Source organism: Brassica oleracea, chromosome C6, assembly GCF_000695525.1.
Source record: "Brassica oleracea var. oleracea cultivar TO1000 chromosome C6, BOL, whole genome shotgun sequence".
NCBI classification, from domain to species: Eukaryota; Viridiplantae; Streptophyta; class Magnoliopsida; order Brassicales; family Brassicaceae; genus Brassica; species Brassica oleracea.
In genome coordinates, this window is record NC_027753.1 from 36,574,904 (window position 1) to 36,596,938 (window position 22,035).

General features: G+C 34.5%; 4 protein-coding genes across 4 annotated transcripts; 2 read left to right on the plus strand and 2 right to left on the minus strand.

The window, feature by feature from the left end:
* Nucleotides 1-989: 989 nt before the first annotated feature.
* LOC106296386 (sucrose synthase 6-like) lies at nt 990-4,837 on the minus strand. Its single transcript, XM_013732512.1, has 12 exons — nt 4,662-4,837; nt 4,437-4,569; nt 4,188-4,342; nt 3,927-4,119; nt 3,732-3,850; nt 3,438-3,654; nt 3,089-3,358; nt 2,732-3,015; nt 2,433-2,657; nt 1,774-2,340; nt 1,554-1,692; nt 990-1,468 (listed from the first exon to the last, which is right to left on the minus strand). Exons 1-12 carry the CDS (start codon nt 4,769-4,771, stop codon nt 1,076-1,078), a joined length of 2,805 nt encoding a protein of 934 aa, XP_013587966.1. The 5' UTR covers nt 4,772-4,837; the 3' UTR covers nt 990-1,075.
* Nucleotides 4,838-5,925: 1,088 nt separating this feature from the next.
* LOC106296337 lies at nt 5,926-9,590 on the minus strand. The gene is made up of 13 exons (XM_013732452.1): nt 9,334-9,590; nt 8,978-9,031; nt 8,452-8,718; nt 8,298-8,372; nt 8,162-8,220; nt 7,910-8,045; nt 7,679-7,775; nt 7,509-7,575; nt 7,255-7,353; nt 6,701-6,790; nt 6,419-6,573; nt 6,219-6,320; nt 5,926-6,127 (listed from the first exon to the last, which is right to left on the minus strand). Exons 3-13 carry the CDS (start codon nt 8,696-8,698, stop codon nt 5,986-5,988), a joined length of 1,269 nt encoding a protein of 422 aa, XP_013587906.1. The 5' UTR covers nt 8,699-8,718; nt 8,978-9,031; nt 9,334-9,590; the 3' UTR covers nt 5,926-5,985.
* Nucleotides 9,591-15,868: 6,278 nt separating this feature from the next.
* LOC106300369 (pentatricopeptide repeat-containing protein At1g73400, mitochondrial) lies at nt 15,869-18,068 on the plus strand. Its single transcript, XM_013736500.1, has one exon. The coding sequence runs from the start codon at nt 16,071-16,073 to the stop codon at nt 17,718-17,720; it is 1,650 nt and encodes a 549-aa protein (XP_013591954.1). The 5' UTR covers nt 15,869-16,070; the 3' UTR covers nt 17,721-18,068.
* A 1,974-nt stretch (nt 18,069-20,042) lies between these two features.
* Nucleotides 20,043-21,609, plus strand: LOC106300372 (transcriptional activator Myb-like). Its single transcript, XM_013736501.1, has 3 exons — nt 20,043-20,331; nt 20,436-20,831; nt 21,283-21,609. Exons 1-3 carry the CDS (start codon nt 20,217-20,219, stop codon nt 21,450-21,452), a joined length of 681 nt encoding a protein of 226 aa, XP_013591955.1. The 5' UTR covers nt 20,043-20,216; the 3' UTR covers nt 21,453-21,609.
* Nucleotides 21,610-22,035: the final 426 nt, after the last annotated feature.

Sequence of the window (22,035 nt, forward strand, 5' to 3'; positions counted from 1 at the left end):
TTTGTTTCAAAATTTAATGGATTATAAATAACATATTTATTTTGGTCTCTAAATTTGTATCATCAAAATTTATTTATTTTGCATGAAGTTCCGAAATTCTCAGGCCCAGTCCTAGTTCGAAGCGTGCATCCAAAAAGTCAAACTTGTTTTACTACATACATAGAAAATACAAAACTGCCAAAGAAAGAAATATATGGTTGAGACTTTGAAAACTTGACAACAATGTGAATTTAATACTATAATATACTTTAATTTTCGTTGAATAAAAAGAAAGAAATTAAGCGTAGCTGAAGAAAGTGGTAAGAAGTTAATTAATAACCTGATTAGGTTGATGGAAAAACCTGATCATTTAAAAACATATCTCAAAATCAAAATTGATTTGAGAATTACCTTCTTGGTGTTATCTTTTCACTATTAGGATGATATCGAAACGTAAGGGAGGAGATTGTAAATGCTATAAGTAAATACAAATCTATTGATGAACTAAAGAGAGTGTAATGAATTTGTCATGCAGAAAAAGCCTTTGTTATTGATGAGATAATCATTTAGGAAGAAAATTTATCAAATACTATTGTTTATTATCATCTTTGGTCTTTAATTTACCACTCATGTGTTCCTTATTATATTCCTTAAATATTTAACATTATTTTGAAAAAGGATCAATTAATTAGATTATAAATTTCTCATCATACCACATTTATTTTGGGACCTTGAATAAAGTGAAACTTCACGTACAGTTTCTGCCTTCGTTGCTCCATATTAGCTATATACCAATTTAATTATCATATGGACCGATTCATTGCATTATTTATTATCTTACAAAACGAAGTTAATTCAAATGAAATGTTCTACAAAATTTCATAATTAATGCATGCAGACGGGTACGCACACGTGTTATATCAATTATAAAGTTATCCAATCTGGTAAGCCATAACATTATTAAAATAATGATTCATGAAGTTTTTATCATTGATTATATGTTTTATTAATGAGAACTTTACATTGATGGTAAATTCCATTCATTATATATTTACAGCTTTTTTTGTTTCTATTTTCTCTATCCAAGACAGACTTTTTAATCCTCTTGAACCGAGTAAGTACCAAAGAACCTCTGCTTCAAAACGTAAAAGATGTAGAGACAAACCACAACAGACCAAAACAAGTTCCTAACCGTCGAAACTCCCTGGTGCTGTTGTTGTTGTCCGTACGCAATCTTCATCTTCTCTAGCCTCTGTGTCTCTTCAGAAGTTTCTAAAACTTTCTTCATCTTATCCGATGCTTCAGCTGTAAGCAAACCCTCTCTCACCTCTCCTCCAACTTTACTTTCCTGTTTCATCTTTTCGGTTTCGTTCACTTCCTTTTGCTTACTTCCTCCTCCAAGAGATGTTGGTTTCTTGGGAAGGAGGTTACGGAGTGAAGCCAATCTCAAAGGCAAAGATTTATCTTCATGGATTGTCACTTCATTGGTCTACAAGAAAGCATTGTAAAGGTTAGTTTTGTAGGCTTGTAGCTATCATCAATACTAAGCTTCAGATTGTTAAAAAAAATCTCACCAATTGTTTGAACTGGAGATTGTAAAACATCTCAATGTATCTCTGCTTAGCTTTCTTCTGATCTTCATTCACCTGTCTCCAGAATCCATACATGCTTCCCATCTTCAACAACTTCTCAGCATAAATCTTCCATGTGTAGCTACACAAACGATTCAAAACCCTAAATATTAGCAAATGTAATGTGACAATAACTTGCATCTCAAGATTCATATCTACTTACCACTCATAGATTCTTTTAAGACCACCCTTAGAGATAGTATCCCAGTACAAACCATCTTCGCCACACTTACTGAAGAAATCTCCAATTCTAGCAACAGATTCATCACCATTGTTGGGATCAATGTGGAAACCAGAGACACCATCAACGATAATCTCAGCTGGTCCACCTTGGTTCGTAGCAAAAGTTGGTAGTCCACAGTTCATGGCTTCAATAACCGTTAAACCAAAGGCTTCATACAAAGCAGGTTGAACAAAGACTCCTTTTGTATCAGCAATGCACCTGTAAAGCTCACTGTTTCTGTACCTATCTGTTTGAGCAGCTATCCATCTGAAACTCCCCTTGAGTTTATACTTTTCGATAAGATCATGCATCTTCTTGATCTCAGCCTTTTCTTCTCTGTCATTGGACTTTGACATGTCGAAGAATCCAGCAACAACTACAAGGTTAGCCATCTCTCTTAGTCTCTTGTCTTTAGCATACCATTCAACCAAACCTGTTATGTTTTTCACTGTGTCAAGTCTGGCCATTGAGAAGATGATTGGTTTCTCTCTTTCCGCTAGATATCCCCTGTTAGGACACATTCAAAACGTAACCTACAAGTTAGGTTAACTCAAGAATCAAATGGTGTTTGGTTTATTTGTAATGAGACTACTGCTTACATGTGTTCTTGATTATCTTTCTCATTGTAAAGCAGTTCTTGTATTGAAGGATGAAACTTAGTCAATCTTTTTTGTGTCTCTGTGTAAGGGAAGTACACAGATTGATCTGCCCCAGGAGCAGCAATGTTAAACTTTGGATCAAACACATCAATGCCAGAGACAACTCTACATAGACCAGGCATGGTAAAGGCAGTGTGACTCTCATACTGTCCTGGCCTTTCCTTGCTGCACAAGTTATAGTTTTTATGAGTTTGTATCTTAATGTTTAATATGTTTAATGCTATAAGAAAAGAACTAACCTTCCTGCTATTTCTTGATATGTGCTTGTAATGATAAAGTCAGTGACATTCATTGCTATTAAATCAGCTGTGAACTGACAAGAGAAATGGTACTTAGGATCTAAGTCTTTCCACTTTGCATCTGAGTCTTCATACTTAGTCTTCTCCAACGCATGAGCAATGGTTCCTTGAGTGACACCGAGTTTGGTGGCCATTAGAGATGCAACCAAGTTCCCATCAGTGTAGTTACCAATGATGAGGTCAGGCTTGCAATCAAAGCGTTGGAGAATCTTGCTCGTTGCGTCCTGCAAACAAGAGGGTTTTTAGTTTGCTTTTTGTTGTTGAGACAATAAGAAGAAACACATGTATCATCATTACCTGTGTGAATCTCTCAAGGTAAGGGTAGATATCAAACCGTGAAACCCATTGACGGAGGACTCCTTTCTCTGTAACAAAAGGAACCCTGAGGATATGAGAATGCTTGGTTCCTTCAATAGCTTCTAGCTCTTGATCACACTTTGTTCCTCTTGCTTCAGGTATTAGCCTTGTCACCACAAGAATCTGAGGCTTGAATCCAAGACCTTGTTGGTTAATTCTAATGAGCAGCTCTTCTTCTAATGCTCTTACTTGATCAAGAATGTAAACAACCTATAAGATCATCATACACCAATATAGGACCAATAAGATTCATCTTGTTAATAAAACTGAAGACTTGTTATGCAAGTACCTGGCCTCCGGTATCTGGCAAACCTAGCACATCTTGCTGACCAAAATAGCCATGGACAGAGAATATAACAACGTTGAACACTGTGGGAAGCCTGCTAAAGAGCAAATCCAGCTTCACACTGTCTGGTGCCTCAAGAACTTGTGAGAGCATAACCATAGTTTCTTTAACTCTCTCTGATGTGTTTCCCCAACCTTTCTCGAATCCCATTTCCTTCAACCTAAGAAAGAATCAGATTCTTGTTCCAGTTCATCTTGGAAGGTAAAAGAATCTTGAGCTGTGTTTTTTTTTTTTTACCTTTGTGAGAAAGTTTCATAAGGCGTGTGTTTGGGGTAAGTGGAGACTACATTCACAGCAATCATCAGAGATTTCTGAAGCTTTGTAACTGTGTTGAGATCTTCATTGATCATAAGATTCTGCAGAAATAAATTACCAGGAGTGAGATAACTTGTGAAGAAAGCAAATGAATATGGAAACAAGAAATAATGATACCTCTCCGTGATGGTTAAGGCTAAGCAAGTAATTCAACAATGGTTCTAGTTTATCAGATTTGCCTCCAAGCTTAGAAGATATAAACTTAGAGATGTAATCAGCTCCATTTCCAATCGAAGTAGGAAGAGTAAGACGAGGAGTTGTGAAATCAATAGCTCCAAAGTCTATCTCCAATGCATTTTCATCTTTAGCCCTACAAAAGATTTAAATAAAAAGATTACACTCATGGCTCTAAATGCCTTATGTAAATCTCTTACTAACCATGACTCATCGAAAACAGTTTCCTTGAGCTTCAAGTAATCCGTGGCTGTGATTTCATCCACTGTTAAGTCTCCAGCATTGACCTTAACATACTCCCAGAAACCAGGGTTTGGTCTCGCGGCTAATGCAACAAACGGTGGAACCACTGCTGCTTCCTGAGTAGTTAAAGCAGATGAACTTGTTACATATCTAAGAGACTTCTTTAAACCGTGCCTGAATTGCAGATGGTAATGAAGATCAATCTATTACCTGAGTACAAGTGAGAATGTAACCAAAGAGACCCTCCATGATCTTCTTGCGTTCAAGGCTATCTTCTATACATTTCTCTATCTCATTCATCAGATTCTCGCGCTTCATTAGCCTCTTTCCTTCTTTAACAAAGCTAAAACATAGCAAAGAGAGAGAGAAACTAATCAAAACGTAGCAAAGAGAAAGAAACTAATCAAGAGTTTGATGTTTAAAGTTTTGAAAAACCTGGCAAAGCATCTCTTCATATGGTACCGGCTTTGTTTCAATGCATCAGGCATTTTGTCAGCGATAGAATCCGATCTTTCAAGCATAGCTGGAGATGAAGCAGAAGCCATGTTGTTGTTTTTTGTTACAGAAACGACAAGAAAGGTTCAAACCTTACTCAATAAGATTGAAATGAATGAGATGTAGTAGTTTGATGAAACAAGGTGATAATCACAATGTATTTATAGGATACATTAAGGGTAATGAGCATATGCTGTGGAAGGGGACATAGTAGAAGGAGAAGGAAGGGGGAGAAGATTATTCCTTAGAAATAAAAGTTGGGAAAGATAAGTGTACAAGTAAACAAAAAGAATATATTTGTTGAAAGCAAAATCACATTTTACACATTTTTGCTTTTCTTGGGGTTCATGTGAATTTAACATAAAAGGTATAATAGGGCAAAAAGGTTCCTCTATTGATGGATGTTTTATAGGCAAGTTAAGTTCTGGTCCCTGTGGACAAAGATCTAAGCATATACTCTCCTCTTATCCAACTTAATAATATGCATATAAGTGCGCACAGATTTAATATCATAATATATTTACAGTAGAAACGCTATAAATGAATATTCGATAAATTAATAAATTTTTCTGGTCCTGAATTGGATCGATTCAACATATAACTCAAATCGATAAAATACTAAGATAATATTTGTTTAGAAAGTATGGTCCCATTAAAATCATAAATTGATAATCTATCTATATATATTTTAAAAAAAAAAATCAATATATTTTAATAATATTTAGTAAAATCATATCGAAAACCCCATTTAAATTCTATAAAATAAAAAATATACATCAAATGAAATAGTAAAACAATATGAAAGTTTAACTTCTAAAAATTTAATTAATGTATACACATTAAAATCAACTATTTTCATATTTTATAAATAAAATATTCAAAATAGAAAAAAAAAATCTAACAATAAAACTTTTTGTAAATTAATAATAACTCTTAGTCCCAACATTAATAGAATTTTTACTGTACTATGAAAATGAGATTAACATGTATTAAAATGATAATTATATTTTGCAGAAAGAATATGATTTTATTGCACTAAACAAACATACAGAATACAGACAACATGTTCCCTTGATTTTTTTTTTTTCTGGAAACTTATACAGATCCAATCTGGAAGTTTGCACACAAAGGGAGATTTTCTTACACATATTATCAACAATTGGGGAATCATAAAAGTAGTTTATAGAGCTAATACCATTTGGTATTTTATATGGCGGCCACTGGCTTTGTACTCTATAAGGTAACATTCATTCTATCCACTGCTCTATCTTTGGTTGCCTGTAATGTGACTTGATGAGCTTTTAGTCCTATCTTCGGACCATGATGCATCTACAGAAGGGAGTTGGTACTCATCAGGTTTCAATGCCAAGGCAAAATCAGGAAGAGTTGGCGCCGTCTCCATGATTCTATAAATGAACACCAACAAAACATTGATGAGCATTTTACAGCAAAAGAGACGACAGAGAAACCAAACAAACATGTCAAGCTGAAACTCACTTTTCATATGAGTATAGATCACGGTTTATCCTGACTTTACTTGAAGTTTCTTTCGGTATTTTCTCTGATAGATACTTCATTGTCCCGAAAAGCGGTGGGGTCCTGAATTAAAACGTTTATGGATATATTAATGACCGACAGATAGATAGGTAGATAGATACAGGTGATCAAACTACAAAAGGTACATGAGATGGAGTTACCTTGACGTGGGTGAAGATGCATTGAATGCCTCACTTGCTTTCTTGCTTTCTTTGAAACATTCATCTGCAGCTTGTAAGGCAGCAACCGCCATGCCATGTGATTTCTCTGTGTTTCCTTCATCAAGAATCAATCCATGGTAGTAGTAAGCTGCAGCCTGGCATTACCAATACACATAGATACCAAGTGGCTTAGCAAGAAAATGGAAATAGAAGACAAAAGTAAGCCTTGTATAGATAACTAGAGTTTATTAGAGTTTATCTAGAATGATGTTCAAACAGTACCTTAGCTTCAACATATTTCCACTTAACAAAGAGCATATGCTTTTCTCCCCAGCCATTTGCTAATGGAAGATTCGTTAAGTTGTCCTGTGCCTGATCAGCGTTCATCAAAAAGTGTTTCAACCCGCGGAAATCATCATTAACTTTACATTAGAAAATACATATCAACTATTCCATGAGCCTTTCAGAAAAGAGGGGGGCAAAAGTAGTAATTAAAGCTTTCTTCTAGATGGTCTTCTCTCGTTTAAATAAATGATATAGCGATAGAGAATAAACTAGTAAGCACATTTAGTCCTATGATCCTAGTTCCGCCCTCAAACCTGGGTGTGATCAGCCGCCACAAGTTAGTGTGACACTTTCGAGATAGTGACATCACCACTTATTTTTCTTCTTTCATTTTGTTTATTGACTTTTTCCCCATTAATATAAGTGGATGATACTCACTAATCCCATTAACAACAACTAATCTATGTAGCGGCATCCTATTTAATTATTATACTGAAGTAATAACAAAAGAGGTTATACAAGAAAACAAATTTGATTAGCTAAAGGATTACCTGCTGCCAGTATTTCACCATTTCACATGAAAGTCTTCGTTTCACTGCGAGAGTGGCTTTTGAGCTATCAATCGCAATACCAAGTTGGATATCAACACCCTGAATCAGAAACGCAGAGATTTTAAACCTTTAAAAAGAGATTTGAAAATGCTATTCTATATCTAACCTAGGCTCACGAAAACTATGGTTCACAGATATACTAGGAAACACATGTAGCACATCATAGGTAGTTAAATATATCCCAGAGGTTCTACCTGGCCTAATGCTTGCAAGCAAAGAGCCCGTAGAGCTCCTTCTGCTAGGTCAACAGGTAAACTTCTCCTGTAGAACAGGAGAAAACATAAAAAGGGGCCATGTCAATAAGGCTGTTCACAAGTATCAATAATTATAACAGTTGACAATAGAAACTATATCATATATGAACCTTTGCTCGGCTGAAAACTGAGGGAGGACATGCTTGACAGCACAGTCAAGGTATCCAGCTGCCCTTAAGAATATATCAATTGAAGCTCGTCTGTTTTCTATAATAGATTTTTAAAAAACGTATAACGTTAATCCTTCAATCCGCTTTGGATGGCTAAAGAGGACTCAAAACACAACTCACAAATTCAATTCTCGAGAATAATGTGGTGCTTATGAGTTCTGAAGATCTAACCTTCAGATACTTTTGGATGGTAGCCATCAGTGGAACCTCTAGGAAGCAGCAGCAAATTGGCTTGTGACATTTGTAGCATTGCCATTAGATGCAAAACCGACAGTACTTCATACCAAACGTTTGACATGGCTGTTTCCTGGATAGAGGTAAATATAATCTTGTCATATACTCAAACCACCTTCAACGTAAAAGTTAAAGCCAAAGAACTAACAAAACAGCACAGTTAAAGAAAAACTGCTTTGATTACCACACCTCTTCCTCATCCTCCTGGTTTATCCAATTAAACTGTACTTTGAACTGTAATTGGCTACCTGAAACATAAAAAAAAAAAAAAATGCATGTCAGAATAAACGGAACCAATTTATAAAGCACATAAATGTTGTTTTACCATCTTTAGTTAATCCTAATAGAACAGGTAGATAATCTTCCAAAGCTTGGTGGAGATCTGCAAGCGTTGAACCTCCTGCAAGAAACAAACTCCATCAATTTGAAGACGCAAAACAGAGAAATGAAACACACAAGGACATTCTCACATCACATACCATGTTGTGTCTTCCTCCTAGTTCTCGTTATCGTCGGTCCTTCTTGATTCGCCATCACAACTATTCTCGTTCTCAAAGCTGTTAACCGCTCCACAAAAGTCTTAGGCAACTGATCACCCAGTGACTGAGAAAACTCCACAGGCTTAGGTATCCTTAAACCGGGAACATATACCGAAACGTCGCCAATACTCGTAGGCTTTCTTCTGTTTCCACCAGAGTCCTTGGGGGTTGATGCAAAGCATCCCATTTCTAGAGCTTAAAGAAAATCTATAATCCCACAGATAAAAACAGAAACAGAGTTTATGAACCTTGAAACTAATTAATATAGAACCAACTCAATTCTCGTCCACTAGATTCATAAGATAGAAAGTTAAACTAAACTAAACTCACGAGCCATCTGCCATAATACAATATTCATAATTGATTTTTTGTCCAATCAGAAACAAACAAACAAACAAATGAAGGTATCAGATAGATGTGGTTTTCGTAAACCGAACACAATTAGAGAGAGTTTTGAGTTTCTCACCTACCTGTTGACGTTTATCAGAATTATTTGGCTTGACTACAAGACAAGTGATGGCTGCAAGAGAAAAAAAAACAAGAAAGAGAGAGACTTTAATGAGCAAAAAAACATGTGACTCACATAGAAAGCATGAAACTTTGGAACTAATTCAAAAGCTTTAAACTAAAAATCCCATTAAAAAAGAAACTAGCAATTTGACATTAACAAAAACGAAGATTTTGAGTGAAGGGTCGTCAACGATAATGCTGAATTAAATAAATGAAGCCTCAATTCATGAAAAAGGGAGAGCCTTTAAGCAACATTCCATTACCATCAAACCCTAATTCTGGAACGAAAAGGGTACGAATCTGAAACCTTACCGTCAAAGAGCTGCGAAGAAGAATGCTACTGAACTTTCCTCATTGGTGTTCGATTCGAGAAAATCGCGAGGGTATAAATCGTGGGGGTTTGAGAAAGGAGTAATTAAAGAAGGGGATGGGAGCTCAGAGAGAGAGAGAGAGCAGAGGAGGAGAATGATGAAATGAAAATATAAGAGAGGAGAGAAGAGAAGGTGAGAGGGGTACTTTGAGAGGGGTCACAGATTTCAACTTTATGGACGATATTAATGCTCTTTCAGACTTTCGAGAGCCCCCGTTTTATAATTGTTGACAAAAAAAATCACGGGTTTTATTATTGATTTTAATTGAATTCATTGCCGCCTAATTTTTTTTTGTACAAATAAAAAAGTTAGTTATAATGGATTTGTTTCTTCATTTAAATTAAAGTTTAGTTTACTATGCATTTTAGGTTTTCTACCCATTTTAAAACAGAAAGATAAATGTTTTTAATATACTCTCCTCTCGGTTCCCAAAAATAAGATTTTTTAGAGTATACACGCTTATTAAAAATTTAATAAATATTTTATAATTTAATTTATTTTTTATTTTATTATACACTTTCCAATAATTTTCTACCAATGAAATTTAATCAATTCAAATATTCTCAATTAATGTTTTCTCAAAAGTATAAAAAAATACCTTAACAATATAGAAAATCTATCTTTGTGAAACAAGAAAAAAATCTAAAAAATCTTACTTTCGGGAACGGAGAGAATATAATTTAAGATTTTCGATGTTTAGCACGCAGTGTAAGAAAACAACCGTCTTTCATCGTTCATATAGATGCAACTCTCATGTTTGGTTCACAGAGTCATTATAAATCTGTATAAGTTGATGATAAAAAAAAAATCGATGCATTTTTATTAAATAATCATAATAGTGATAAATTATAAATTTCAAAAACAATAACAGACTTCATTAGAATAATATTAATTTAAATTATTATAAATATCTAATTATAGAAAATAATGCATTTATAATTAACTAACAATGCCTTCTTAATATATGTAAATTAAACACACACACAAAAATACTATTATTTTGGAAATAGATGGAGTATTCACTATGCAATATATTAAAAAAAAAAAATTCAAAAAGTTTTGTATACTGATTTAAGGTCTCAATTTAAAATCAATTAAATTGCATTAGCTTTCCTACAAAATGTTGGTTGGTGAATGACTGGACGCTACAAAGAAAACAGTTGAAGTCATTTAAATTATTAGAGCATGATTATCGGAGGTTTCTTAGCGTTGAGGTTTTTAACGGAATATAAGAAACCATCTCTTAATTTTTAACTAAAAAAACTAAGAATCGGCTCTTAGAGCAGGATTAACGGGGGATTAAAAGGGAGGTGCTTAAAAAAAATTAATATAATACTCGGTGGGTCCCGCAAAAAACCAACAATGGTTGCTTCTGTCGCCTATTTTAGTGTCGTTGTTTGTATTGTTTGCGGACCCCACTAACACGTGGCGGTCCGCAATTAGTTCTTTTATTAATAAAAAAAATTAAAAAAAAAAATTTTAAGCACCCCATAAGGGGGTGTAGGGATAATCATGTTCTTAAATATCTTATTTAAATATCTTATTTAAGAGCCGGTTCTTAGCTTTTTTAGTTAAAAATTAAAAGACGGTTTTTTATATTCCGTAAATAACCCAACGCTAAGAAACTCCTAATAATGATGCTCTTAAAGGTGTTTTTAAACGTTCAAGCTAGACAACGATCATAAAAAAAGAAAGAAAAATAAATTATGCGCAAAAGGTAATATGTGGGTGCTCTTAGCTTTACAGTTGTTTTGTATACTAGCTTATTACTAATGTGCATTTTTTTTTTGAACTGACTAACTAATGTGCATTTTCTCTCTAAGATAATACAGAATGAATTCTAGTCCTTTTAAAAAATGATGTTTGTAGCATACGCTTGTCCAGTTCGGATCTTAGCATACGAAACATGTGGTTTTCCCTTTAATTTGTACACATGTTAGTTTTCTGTATGAGACATTTGTGGAGTAAATGCGATGCATATATTTCTCCTATTACATGTCATTAGGCTTTGAGCATGTGTTAGGTAAGTGTAACGAAGTGATGTGTTCTGTTCCTTTCTACAGTATGATTTACTACTTGTGCAAAATGCGTTAGTTCTTTTTACGTTTTCCTCGTTTTAAAATTTTGTACGATGAATTAGCAGAGGAAATCACTTTGTGGAACTTTTCCAGATCGTTAGCATTGCCAATATATTGTCCACACATTACATATTCACATCAATTACAACTTTCTGATAAATTACTCTGATTTAACTAATTAAAGTATTATATGTAAACAATATCCATAATCTAAGATATTAAATTATTATATATATATATATATATATATGTATCAAAAACTTAATTACAGAAGATTTTTATATGGCTGGTATAGGTTTTCGATTTTTTTTTTTTGACTGAAGGCATTCATATTTTATTGCAAAAGAAAGAAAATGTTTTACAAGCAGTGTCGGCTCTAGGGGATGGCAAACATGGCATATGCCATAGGTCCATCTTAAAATTAACTAAATTTAGTGATAAAAAAGGTCCATATTTATGTTTGTTTCTTACAGTCTAAAATATTATGTTTAACCAATTATAATACATAAAAAAAAAAATTTGTCTAAAGGTCTAATATAGTTTTAAGCCGACACTGTTTACAAGCATAGAGCTATAGGTTTTCAATTTACGAGCATGTAAACCAAAAAGACAAATTGCCCACAGTTTCAATGTATAAGAAATTTTCTTAACTATAAATAAATGTGTATGGAGGGTGATGTCCAACACTACCAATACTTATCCGCCAACATGCATACGCATGGATATGGTTGGTTTCCATGATTCTATGATATTAAAATTGGAAAATCCTTGGCACTATCCTCTGAGGATCATATAATAACTTTTATTTTATTTTTTTGGTGTAAAATAACTTTTATTTTCTTAATACCTTTTGATATATTTATGTATGTAGTTTCATTGGTATAGTCAACTGCCTCGTACGTTGTGCTTTATTTAAACATGTATACGTATTGTACTGCATGTTACGAAATGCATCAAGTTGGACTATTTATACTAAATACATTCGACTCAAACCGAATAAATGTGTATATTACATGACAATTCAACGCACTATTTTAGCAACAAAAAAAAAAAATTCAACCCACTATTTTATTTAAATATGTGTTACATGTATATGTATAATTGTAATATATTCTTCCTACTTGCCACGAATATGGATCAAATTGGACTATTTATAGTTTTATACTAAGGACATTCGCGCGGTTTAAGCCGAATGCAAGTGTGTTACATGACATCAACAGCATACCGTCATTTTCTAAAATGTCATTGACTCTTTAGATGTTTAATTTTGATTACAATCACAAAACTGACAAGTCACAGACAAAATGCACCGCCCTATGCATAAGCATGCCACGTCCAAATTTTGTTCAAATCTCCCATAAAGCCAGTGGGAGCCGAACAAAATATTTTCTTACACAAAAATAACATTGTTTGCTTTTTGGTGATAGATTAGAAAATAGCAGTGATGTCATATAGAGACCACGTGGCAGTAATATTATGAACCTGACGTTGATATTATTTTTGGGGGTGGGGGTTATGTATCAACAACGCAAGAAGATATTTGTATAAAACCAGTGGAAGTATGATACGTGTCCAGGTTCATGAACCAGATTTCGGTTAGGAGATCACGACTGTCTCACCGCCCCCAACGGTCTGAACACAAATTTAAATGGGCGGCAGTGCGGTTGGTGATGACGCGTGTCCTCAATCATTCGGTTATACATGTACTGTTGGTCGATGTTACCTACAGCTCAAGCTATCTTTCTGTGTTCGTTTCGTCTACGATTTGCTTTCCTTTTATAGAAACGAGACGTATTTATGTATTTTTCACATACTGCAACTAACAACAACCAAAAGCTATGGTTTGCTATTCTATCGTTACAAGTAAACATAGATTTCATTCCCCACGTTTGTTTGGTTTCGTTTACAAAGTTATTAGTAAGAAAGTATATTAGTAAAAAATACAGCTGTATCTAATAGATATTCATATATGATACTCTTTCTTAGATTCTGGGTTAGAGTTCTTTTTCAATCATTAGGAATCTTAAGATCTACAGAACACTATATATGTTGATTGCAGAATTTTGATTTTGATATATTTTGCATTAACAAAACTGGTCAACTACCATCACTCATAAATTATTACTGGTTTGTTTCGGTTTGATCACTAGTCATTATACAAATTAACGTACTATAGTAACAATCTAATAAGAATATACAATGTAACACAAGACAGTATATATATATATATACTCTTATAAAAAATACTATATACAAATGTTATTTTAATTTTGGTTTGGATTTGGATTTTCTTTTGTTTCGATTTCTTGCTATCTGTCAGGTTTGCTTAGATATCAATTATTGTTCCTAAACTGACGATGTATAGTTGTGGATCGTAACCAAATCAAGTACCAAAGAGAATGATGAAAAATATCATATACATATGCAAATATACGATTCTCATTCGCTACCATATCAAATAATAGACCTGCATATGATACTGCGAAAAGGGATAACCAAATGATAATGTAGTGCACTTTTCTTTTAACCAATCTCCATTTGCATCATTTCGTATAGTAAATAGAGACTGTGTAAATAGTTTTCTGAAAAGTAATGCTAAATGCGTTAACATAGGTGCAATGATTCTAAAATGAGAGTCGGAAAGACTACGCTAAGATTCTCTAACGGTCACTTGAGGGGACCATTCATTAGAAAAATCATCACCTGTTGCTAGTGGGTCACGAGTACTGATTCTTCTCTTTAACAAAAGTCATGAACTATTCTAATTCTAAACCTATTACATTTTAAACCTTTGTAGATGCTCTGTTTAAGTATTCGAAAAACTTAGATACAAATGATTGCGTATTTAAAAGAATAGATAGAGCTGTGGTGGAAAAAAAAATTGGGGTTGATAAATCATCATTTGTATATCCCAATGATATGTTATTAGTTATTAGTTTATTACTCGTATATTCATATATCATTGGTAATAGATTGTTGTTCTATATTATTGATACAAGTTATTATACATAAATACTATAGATAATCTAGTTGTCTTTGTGTTTTGTCGTTGTAAATTCTTTGTCTCTCCCTGTTTTCCTTTTTTTCAACCGGGGAGGCACGTCACATTCCTAAAATTTTGTCATTGTAAGATCAGTTGAGCAAAAAAAAAAAATATATATGATAAATTGTTATTTAGATTTTATTGGCATATATCATTATTCAAATATATTGATATATGTCACTATTCATATATCATTGAGACATTGACATATATCATCAATCATATAAGGTATAACAATGATGATAAGCTGTTTTCATTGATATATTGCTCCGATGTTTTGTCTTATTTTCACCGTAAGTCCTTAATCCAAAAAGTTAGGATGAATGATTGACTTACCAAGTCTAATTTAATTAAGATTATGATATAAAGCATGATTCGACTAAGATTAAGACTGACAAGCATCAATAAACAAAGGGATTTGGTTATAGATAAAACAAATTAAAGGGTTTAGAAACCCTATAAACTAAACTCTTGCCGCTAACTAAGAAGTGATCAACAAGCTCATCTTAGTTTACAAAACCATCATGTGTACCTTTGTTATCATCGTTACATACGAGATCTCTACCACCGACGATGCCGCTATGGAGCCTATCACTAAAGAATGATGATACCGTTCTTGTCGAGATAATTGCTTCCAGTCAACTAAAACGACCCAAAACTAGATTCTTCATCAATAATATATAACGACAGACAAAATTATCATACAATAGTGTTATATCTATTTAATACTATAATTTTATGACAGATGTTAGTCAAAATTTAATTATCAACATTTTTTGTATGAACCAGTAAAAAATCAAGAGAAAAAGACAAGCACTGAATCAAGTTTATGTTCCCAAACTAGCATTCAAGGTCAAAAGTCACAAAAATAACACTTAATGTTTTATCAAAAGTCACAAACTTAGGGTTTAGAGTTAAAGGGTGGGGTTTAGGATTTAGGGTTTAGGGTTTAGGGTTTAGGGTTTAAAGTTTAGGGTTTAGGGTTTAGAGTTTAGGGTTTATGGTTTATGGTTTAGGGTTTAGAGTTTAGGGTTTAGAGTTGAGAAATGAAGTTTTGGGGATAAGATTTCAAACTTTGAAAAATAAAAAAATTAAAATTTTTAAAGGATAAACTTAGAAAGGTGCTATTTTGGTCATTTTAGTTTTTGAGTGTTATTTTTGTGATATAAACTTAGAAATGTGCTATTTTGGAGATTTGCCCAAAAATCAAACATTAAACATACATTTAAAATTTTACTACTTGGGGTTAAAAAAATTGATTTTTTTTGGAAGGACAAGCATATTTCGTATAAAAAAGGAAAAATGAAATTATTCATATACTTTTCACCTATTTATCTATTTTCTTGTATTTATTTATGCATGCCTACCAAGTACCAATTACGTTTCATTTGTATATAGTCTTTGAAAAACGTAACAGGCCCATATGATTTAAAAAAAATGTAACAGGCCCAATAGAAGAAGGCCACTAATAACTTTGAAAGCCTCTCTTCTCCGTCGCCGTCCCTTTCCACTGCTTCGTCTCCTACAGCGTCTTTAACTGCAACCCTCATTTCTCCGATGATGCGAAGGCTGGTGATCTCCTATATCCTCCGCTCTTCATCCTCCTTCCATCTATCAACACCACCACCACCACTAGAAAGGTCCACACTTCTCTCTCATCTCTTAACCTTCCCTCCAAAACCGATCCCAATCTCGACCCAATCCTCCTCCTCCACGACTCTGTTATCCTCACCAAGATCAAACCTCCACGAAGCGAGAACACAAGGCTCCAATCACGCCGTCGGAGTCCTCCACGAAGCCATAACATCGAACCCAAACCCGTACGACGACCTCGAAACGGCCCTATCCCAAACCGGCGTCGTTTTAACGACCCCAATAGTCTCCAAAATCCTCCAGAGGCTCCAATTCGAGGAAAAAACGGCCTTTAGATTCTTCACATGGGCCGGACACCAGGCCCATTACTACTCCCACGAGCCGTCCACTTACAACGAGATGATCGACATCTTGTCGAGCACCAAGTACAAGAACAAACAGTTCAGGATCGTGATCGACATGCTCGACTACATGAAGCGAAACAACAAAGAATCCGTACCTGCAGACGTAATGCTAGAGATTCTCAGAAAGTACTGCGAGAGGTACTTGACTCACGTTCAGAAGTTCGCTAAACGGAAACGGATCAGAGTCAAGACGCAGCCTGAGATCAACGCGTTCAACTTTCTTCTCGACGCGTTGTGCAAGTGTGGTCTTGTCAAAGAAGCTGAAGCTTTGGTTAGAAAGATGAGGTTTAAAGTCAAACCCGACGCGAGTACGTATAATGTGCTCTTCTTTGGTTGCTGTAGAGTTAGGGATCCCAAGAAGGCGATGAAGCTGATGGAGGAGATGATTGGAGCTGGACATAAGCCTGAGAACTTCACTTACTGCGCGGCGATTGATGCTTTTTGTCAAGCGGGGATGGTGGATGAGGCCGCTGAGCTGTTTGAGTTTATGGTTACTAAAGGCTCTGCTGTTTCCGCCCCCACGGCGAGGACTTTCGCATTGATGATTGTGGCTTTAGCGAAGAGTGGTAAGGAGGATGAATGTTTTGAGCTGATAGGGCGGATGATAGCCATGGGGTGTCTTCCTGACGTGTCGACGTACAAGGATGTGGTTGAAGGGATGTGTAATGCTGGAAAGGTCGAGGAAGCGTATAGGTTCTTGGATGAGATGGGTAGTAAAGGGTATCCGCCTGATATAGTCACTTATAACTGCTTTCTTAGGGTGCTGTGTGAGAGTAAGAAGAGCGGTGAGGCGGTTAAGCTTTATAAGAGGATGGTTGAGACGCGTTGTGTGCCTAGTGTTCAGACGTATAACATGCTGATATCGATGTTTTTCGAGATGGGGGATCCGGATGGTGCTTATAGTACGTGGAGGGAGATGGATGAGAGAGGCTGTGGTCAGGATGTTGAGACTTACTGTGCTATGGTGAATGGGCTTTTTGACTGTGGGAGGGAGAAGGAGGCGTGTTTTCTCCTGGAGGAGGTTGTGAGCAAGGGGATGAAACTGCCGTATCGAGCGTTTGACTCTTTTTTGATGCGTTTGTCCGAGGTTGGGAACATCAAGGTGATCCATAAGGTTTCTGAGCATATGAAGAAGTTTTATAATCATAGTATGGCGAGGCGGTTTGCGCTTAGTGAGAAGAGGAAAAGTACAAAGCTCAGAGGGAAGTAATGGGCACTGGAAAAAAACAGTTTGACCATATATGTCATAGAGGCAGCGATGCAAATGTTCTGGGAGGAGCTCTTCCAGATGATGATCTTGCTAAGTTTCGTTGATTACTGTCTCCAGTTCTGGACCAAAGATTCATTCTCTCAGAAGCAATGAGAGCTTATCAAGGTCAGTTGTCTAATAGTTATGTTGGTTTCTTTGGGAATGCTCTCACAGCGCATGGTATGTTTTAAAGTTATTGTATTGACTATTGCGTACATAAACGGAATGTTTGTATGATGGTTAGCATTACATTATGTAACGTGGAGAGGTCTGTTTTCTTCATGTTCATTACTATTCTGCTTCTTTTGATGTGAGAGATTCTTTATAACAATATGATGCTAGAACAATGTTGACTTCATCGTTCTGCTAATAAGGTAAAAAAGGTTTCACCAGTTTCTGGTTAACGCCTGGTCGGTTCGAGTCTCTGTCAACATTTGGTACAGTTTAAAAGTGAAAACCGATCTGGTATACTAATCGCTAAATGGAATCAGGATTCGGTTAAGATGTATGAGTATTTGTTGAATAAAACATGTTCTGTTTAGTTATGATAGGTCTGAAACTGAAGAAGGCTTCTCTCCTAACTAACAATAGAACAAATGAAATTGGTTATGGCTCCTTTCCCAACTAACTCTCTGTTTTTTTTTCCTACTTAACTTTACCAGCAATTGTTTCGGCTTTGTTTAAACAATAAATAATATGATAATACAAAACTGAGAAATGTTCGAATAGAAACCCCACGGAACATTCAATGCAACTGATAAGCTGTTTTTAATCCTGAAAGTACGAAACCTGTAGAGTTCCGTTTTGGACAAGAAAGAAACTAAGACATGCTTGGAGACCAAATATTTGACCATTTTTTCATTTTTATGACATAATGTTTGACCACATAAGACGTCATTAACTCTCGATATTTTTGCATAAAAATTAATAATGTATGACATCATCTCTCTAACAATTTACAAGAGGACATAAAATACTAAAATTGACTAATTATCCGATTATCCTAGTCAGTGTTTTTACTAGTTAAGGCTGCGATGGTAAAAAGCTGAATGATTCAACTTTAGATAAAAAAAAAAAAGTTAGTTGTATGCTGTCCACGTTATATCAGTTCGAATTAAGCTAGCTAGGAGATAAAAAACGTTGATTAGGTCTGAAAGGTTATCAGAACCTATCCATCAAGAATATATGTGACCTGCAATTTAATCAGAAGTCCACAACATTGTTACCAAACTCCTTTTTTTTTCATTTTTATCAGATTTAATTTCAATATCTTTATAGAATCAAGAACTTATATATAAATAATTATTTTTGAAAGTATTCTAAACATTTAATCAGCAGTATCACTCATTAACTAACAAAGGCAATATGTAGCTGGCTGGAATCCACATATTATTGAATAACAAAGATTTCATGCTCCATCTAATGTAATATTTCAAGATTTTTCTTTATAAGAATACACAAGAAAAACATAGATCGTATATGTATAAACACACATTTAAAGTAACAACTTTTTTTTGCTAACTTTTGAACATGAACAACTTTAAAGTAACATTTCAAGAAAAAAATATTGTATGCAAGTATTACTTTGCATTAAAAAAATAGAATATCGAAATGTTGTAGTTTATAATTTATTGTTATAATCATGCAACTAAAGTTATCAAAATGTTGTAGTTTATAATCGAAATTTGTTCTTGTATGAATTACTTTGAATAAAAAAATGGAATAACAAAACTCACAAAATTATCAGTTTGGAATGTCAATAATTTTGTCTTTGTCAATGTTTATTATATGCAAGTACATAGTTTGCCCAAGAACACAGAAACTTAGATGAATATTGGTGGCTTGAAGTAGCGGGTGTAGGTTAGAACTTAGAGAAAAACATGAAGTTATTAATACTATACGAAGAGACGTTGAGAGGTTAACGAAATTCAGTCCACACCAAGCAATCTCTACCCTTATATCTAAAACATATATATAATACATATATATATTTATTCAGTATATATTATTAACTAATTAAGATCTAAAGAAAATAGAGAAAAGAGAAAAGGTAGATAGATTACTTAAAATGGGTGTCGTGTTGGTTAGGGAAGACGTTGGCATCAGTCGCCGGTGGAGAGGTCTGTCCAAACTCTCCCGACTCTCTAACGAATTATTTATTTTATTTCTTTTTTTTTTACAGCATTTTTATTTCTTTCTTCATATTTATATATAAACTATATAATAGACTATATATATATGTATTCGTGCGGTTGCTCTTCACTTTTCTTCTTGTTCCCACGTACCCATCTTCCCCAACCTTTCCCCAAGAAAAAAACTTAGGGTTTCCATATAGTTAACATCTGTGTGTTTTCTTTTCTTAGTATACTTCTTTGTTCTTGTATTGGTTTCAATCGGTACATTTGAGATAAAGGTGTTAGGTAGTTGATAGATCGGTGCAAAGAAAGAAAAAAGATCATGTGTAGTCGAGGCCATTGGAGACCATCAGAAGACGAGAAGCTCAAGGATCTGGTCGAACAATATGGTCCTCATAATTGGAACGCCATAGCACTCAAGCTCCCTGGTCGATCTGGTAATTATCTTCTAGGGTTGATTGGTCGTAGAGCTATCACAAAACTAGGGTTTGAAAGATGTATATATTGGTTTAAAATTAACTATATGCTTCTATATGTGCAGGTAAGAGCTGTAGATTGAGATGGTTTAATCAATTAGATCCAAGAATAAACCGAAACCCTTTCACGGAAGACGAAGAAGAAAGACTCTTAGCTGCTCACCGGATCCACGGGAATAGGTGGTCCATCATCGCTAGGCTTTTCCCTGGAAGAACTGACAACGCCGTCAAGAACCATTGGCACGTTATCATGGCTCGACGCACACGTCAAACCTCCAAGCCTCGTATTCTTCCCTCCATGACTTCGTCTTTAATGGCGACTGAACAAACCATGATGGGTTCTGGTGATGGGAAGAGAATACTTGGAGACGTTGTTAATTACCCTTACCAATTCTCACATATCAATCATCTTCAATTCCTCAAGGAGTTTTTCACCGGAAAGATTGCTTTAAATACTAAAGGTAATTATTAACCTCAATTTTTTTTTTTATATAAATATAAGTGTGTTTACATCTTCATATGTTTGTTGCTATGATTGGTGACTACAATTTATGCATGTTCCAGTTTTTTCTTTTTGGTAAAACTTGTTCCAAATTTTTTTTTTTTTTGCCTTAAATTTGACTTGTTTCAAAAATTTTGAAATGGGAGAAAGTGTAACATGATCAAATTTTGTGATAAAATTCAGTTTTGTGTGACACATATTATTTTCTTGTTGTATAGTATTATATCATTTGTTTAAGTATAGTACATATCGTTTTCTTCATTACGCTAAATTTATCTCTGTCTTTATACATCTATGGTTACAACCTACATAAACTATATTCTTCTTTTTTTTTTGCTAAAGTATAACTTATAGTTCTGATTTTTTTTTTTTTAACTATAATTCTGATCTTAATTGTTTTCTTTGAACAGAAAATCAGAGTAAAAAGCCTATCGAGTTCTACGATTTTCTACAAGTAGATACGGGTTCAAACAAGAGCGAGGTTATTGATCAAGATTCAGACCAAAGCAATCCCAATGACTCGGACAACAAAAACGAAAGTCATGTTCCTTTCTTCGATTTTTTGTCTGTTGGAAAGTAATCTGCTTCCTAGGGTTAACTCGTTTGCAGTATATATATCTGTATATGTATACATATGTAAGTCCCAAATTTCAAGCTTAACTTCTTAGTCCGTATACGTACTAGACTTTAGATCGATTACATGTATGTTTGGTGTATAAAACCACTAAATTGTGAGCTTTAATCTGAGCCAAATGTGAAATGTACCAAATGTTGGTTAAAGCATCCACACCACACGTTCTCAATCAGTTTTGTATGATATGCATAAATGTCTAATCATATAATTCTCTTACCAAGAAAACCAATCATATAAATTTATGGCGGCGTTCTTAATTAGTTTGGAAGAAAAACTAAAGGATGGTTTTATGGTTAACTATAACAAAAGATGTCGTGTAACGAAGAGAAAGATGCAATTACATCAGCGGACTATTCATTATTCAAACATATCGCTTACGGTCATGATCATGCACAAGTAAAACTCCTATATACACATTCACATATAGTTCCTTGTAAACTATAACTTATGTGAGTTTGGGTAATCAAAGAAAGCCAAGTTTGCTCTCTACTCTCCCCCAAAACCCTTAACCTAGCCGCCGCGTCTTCTG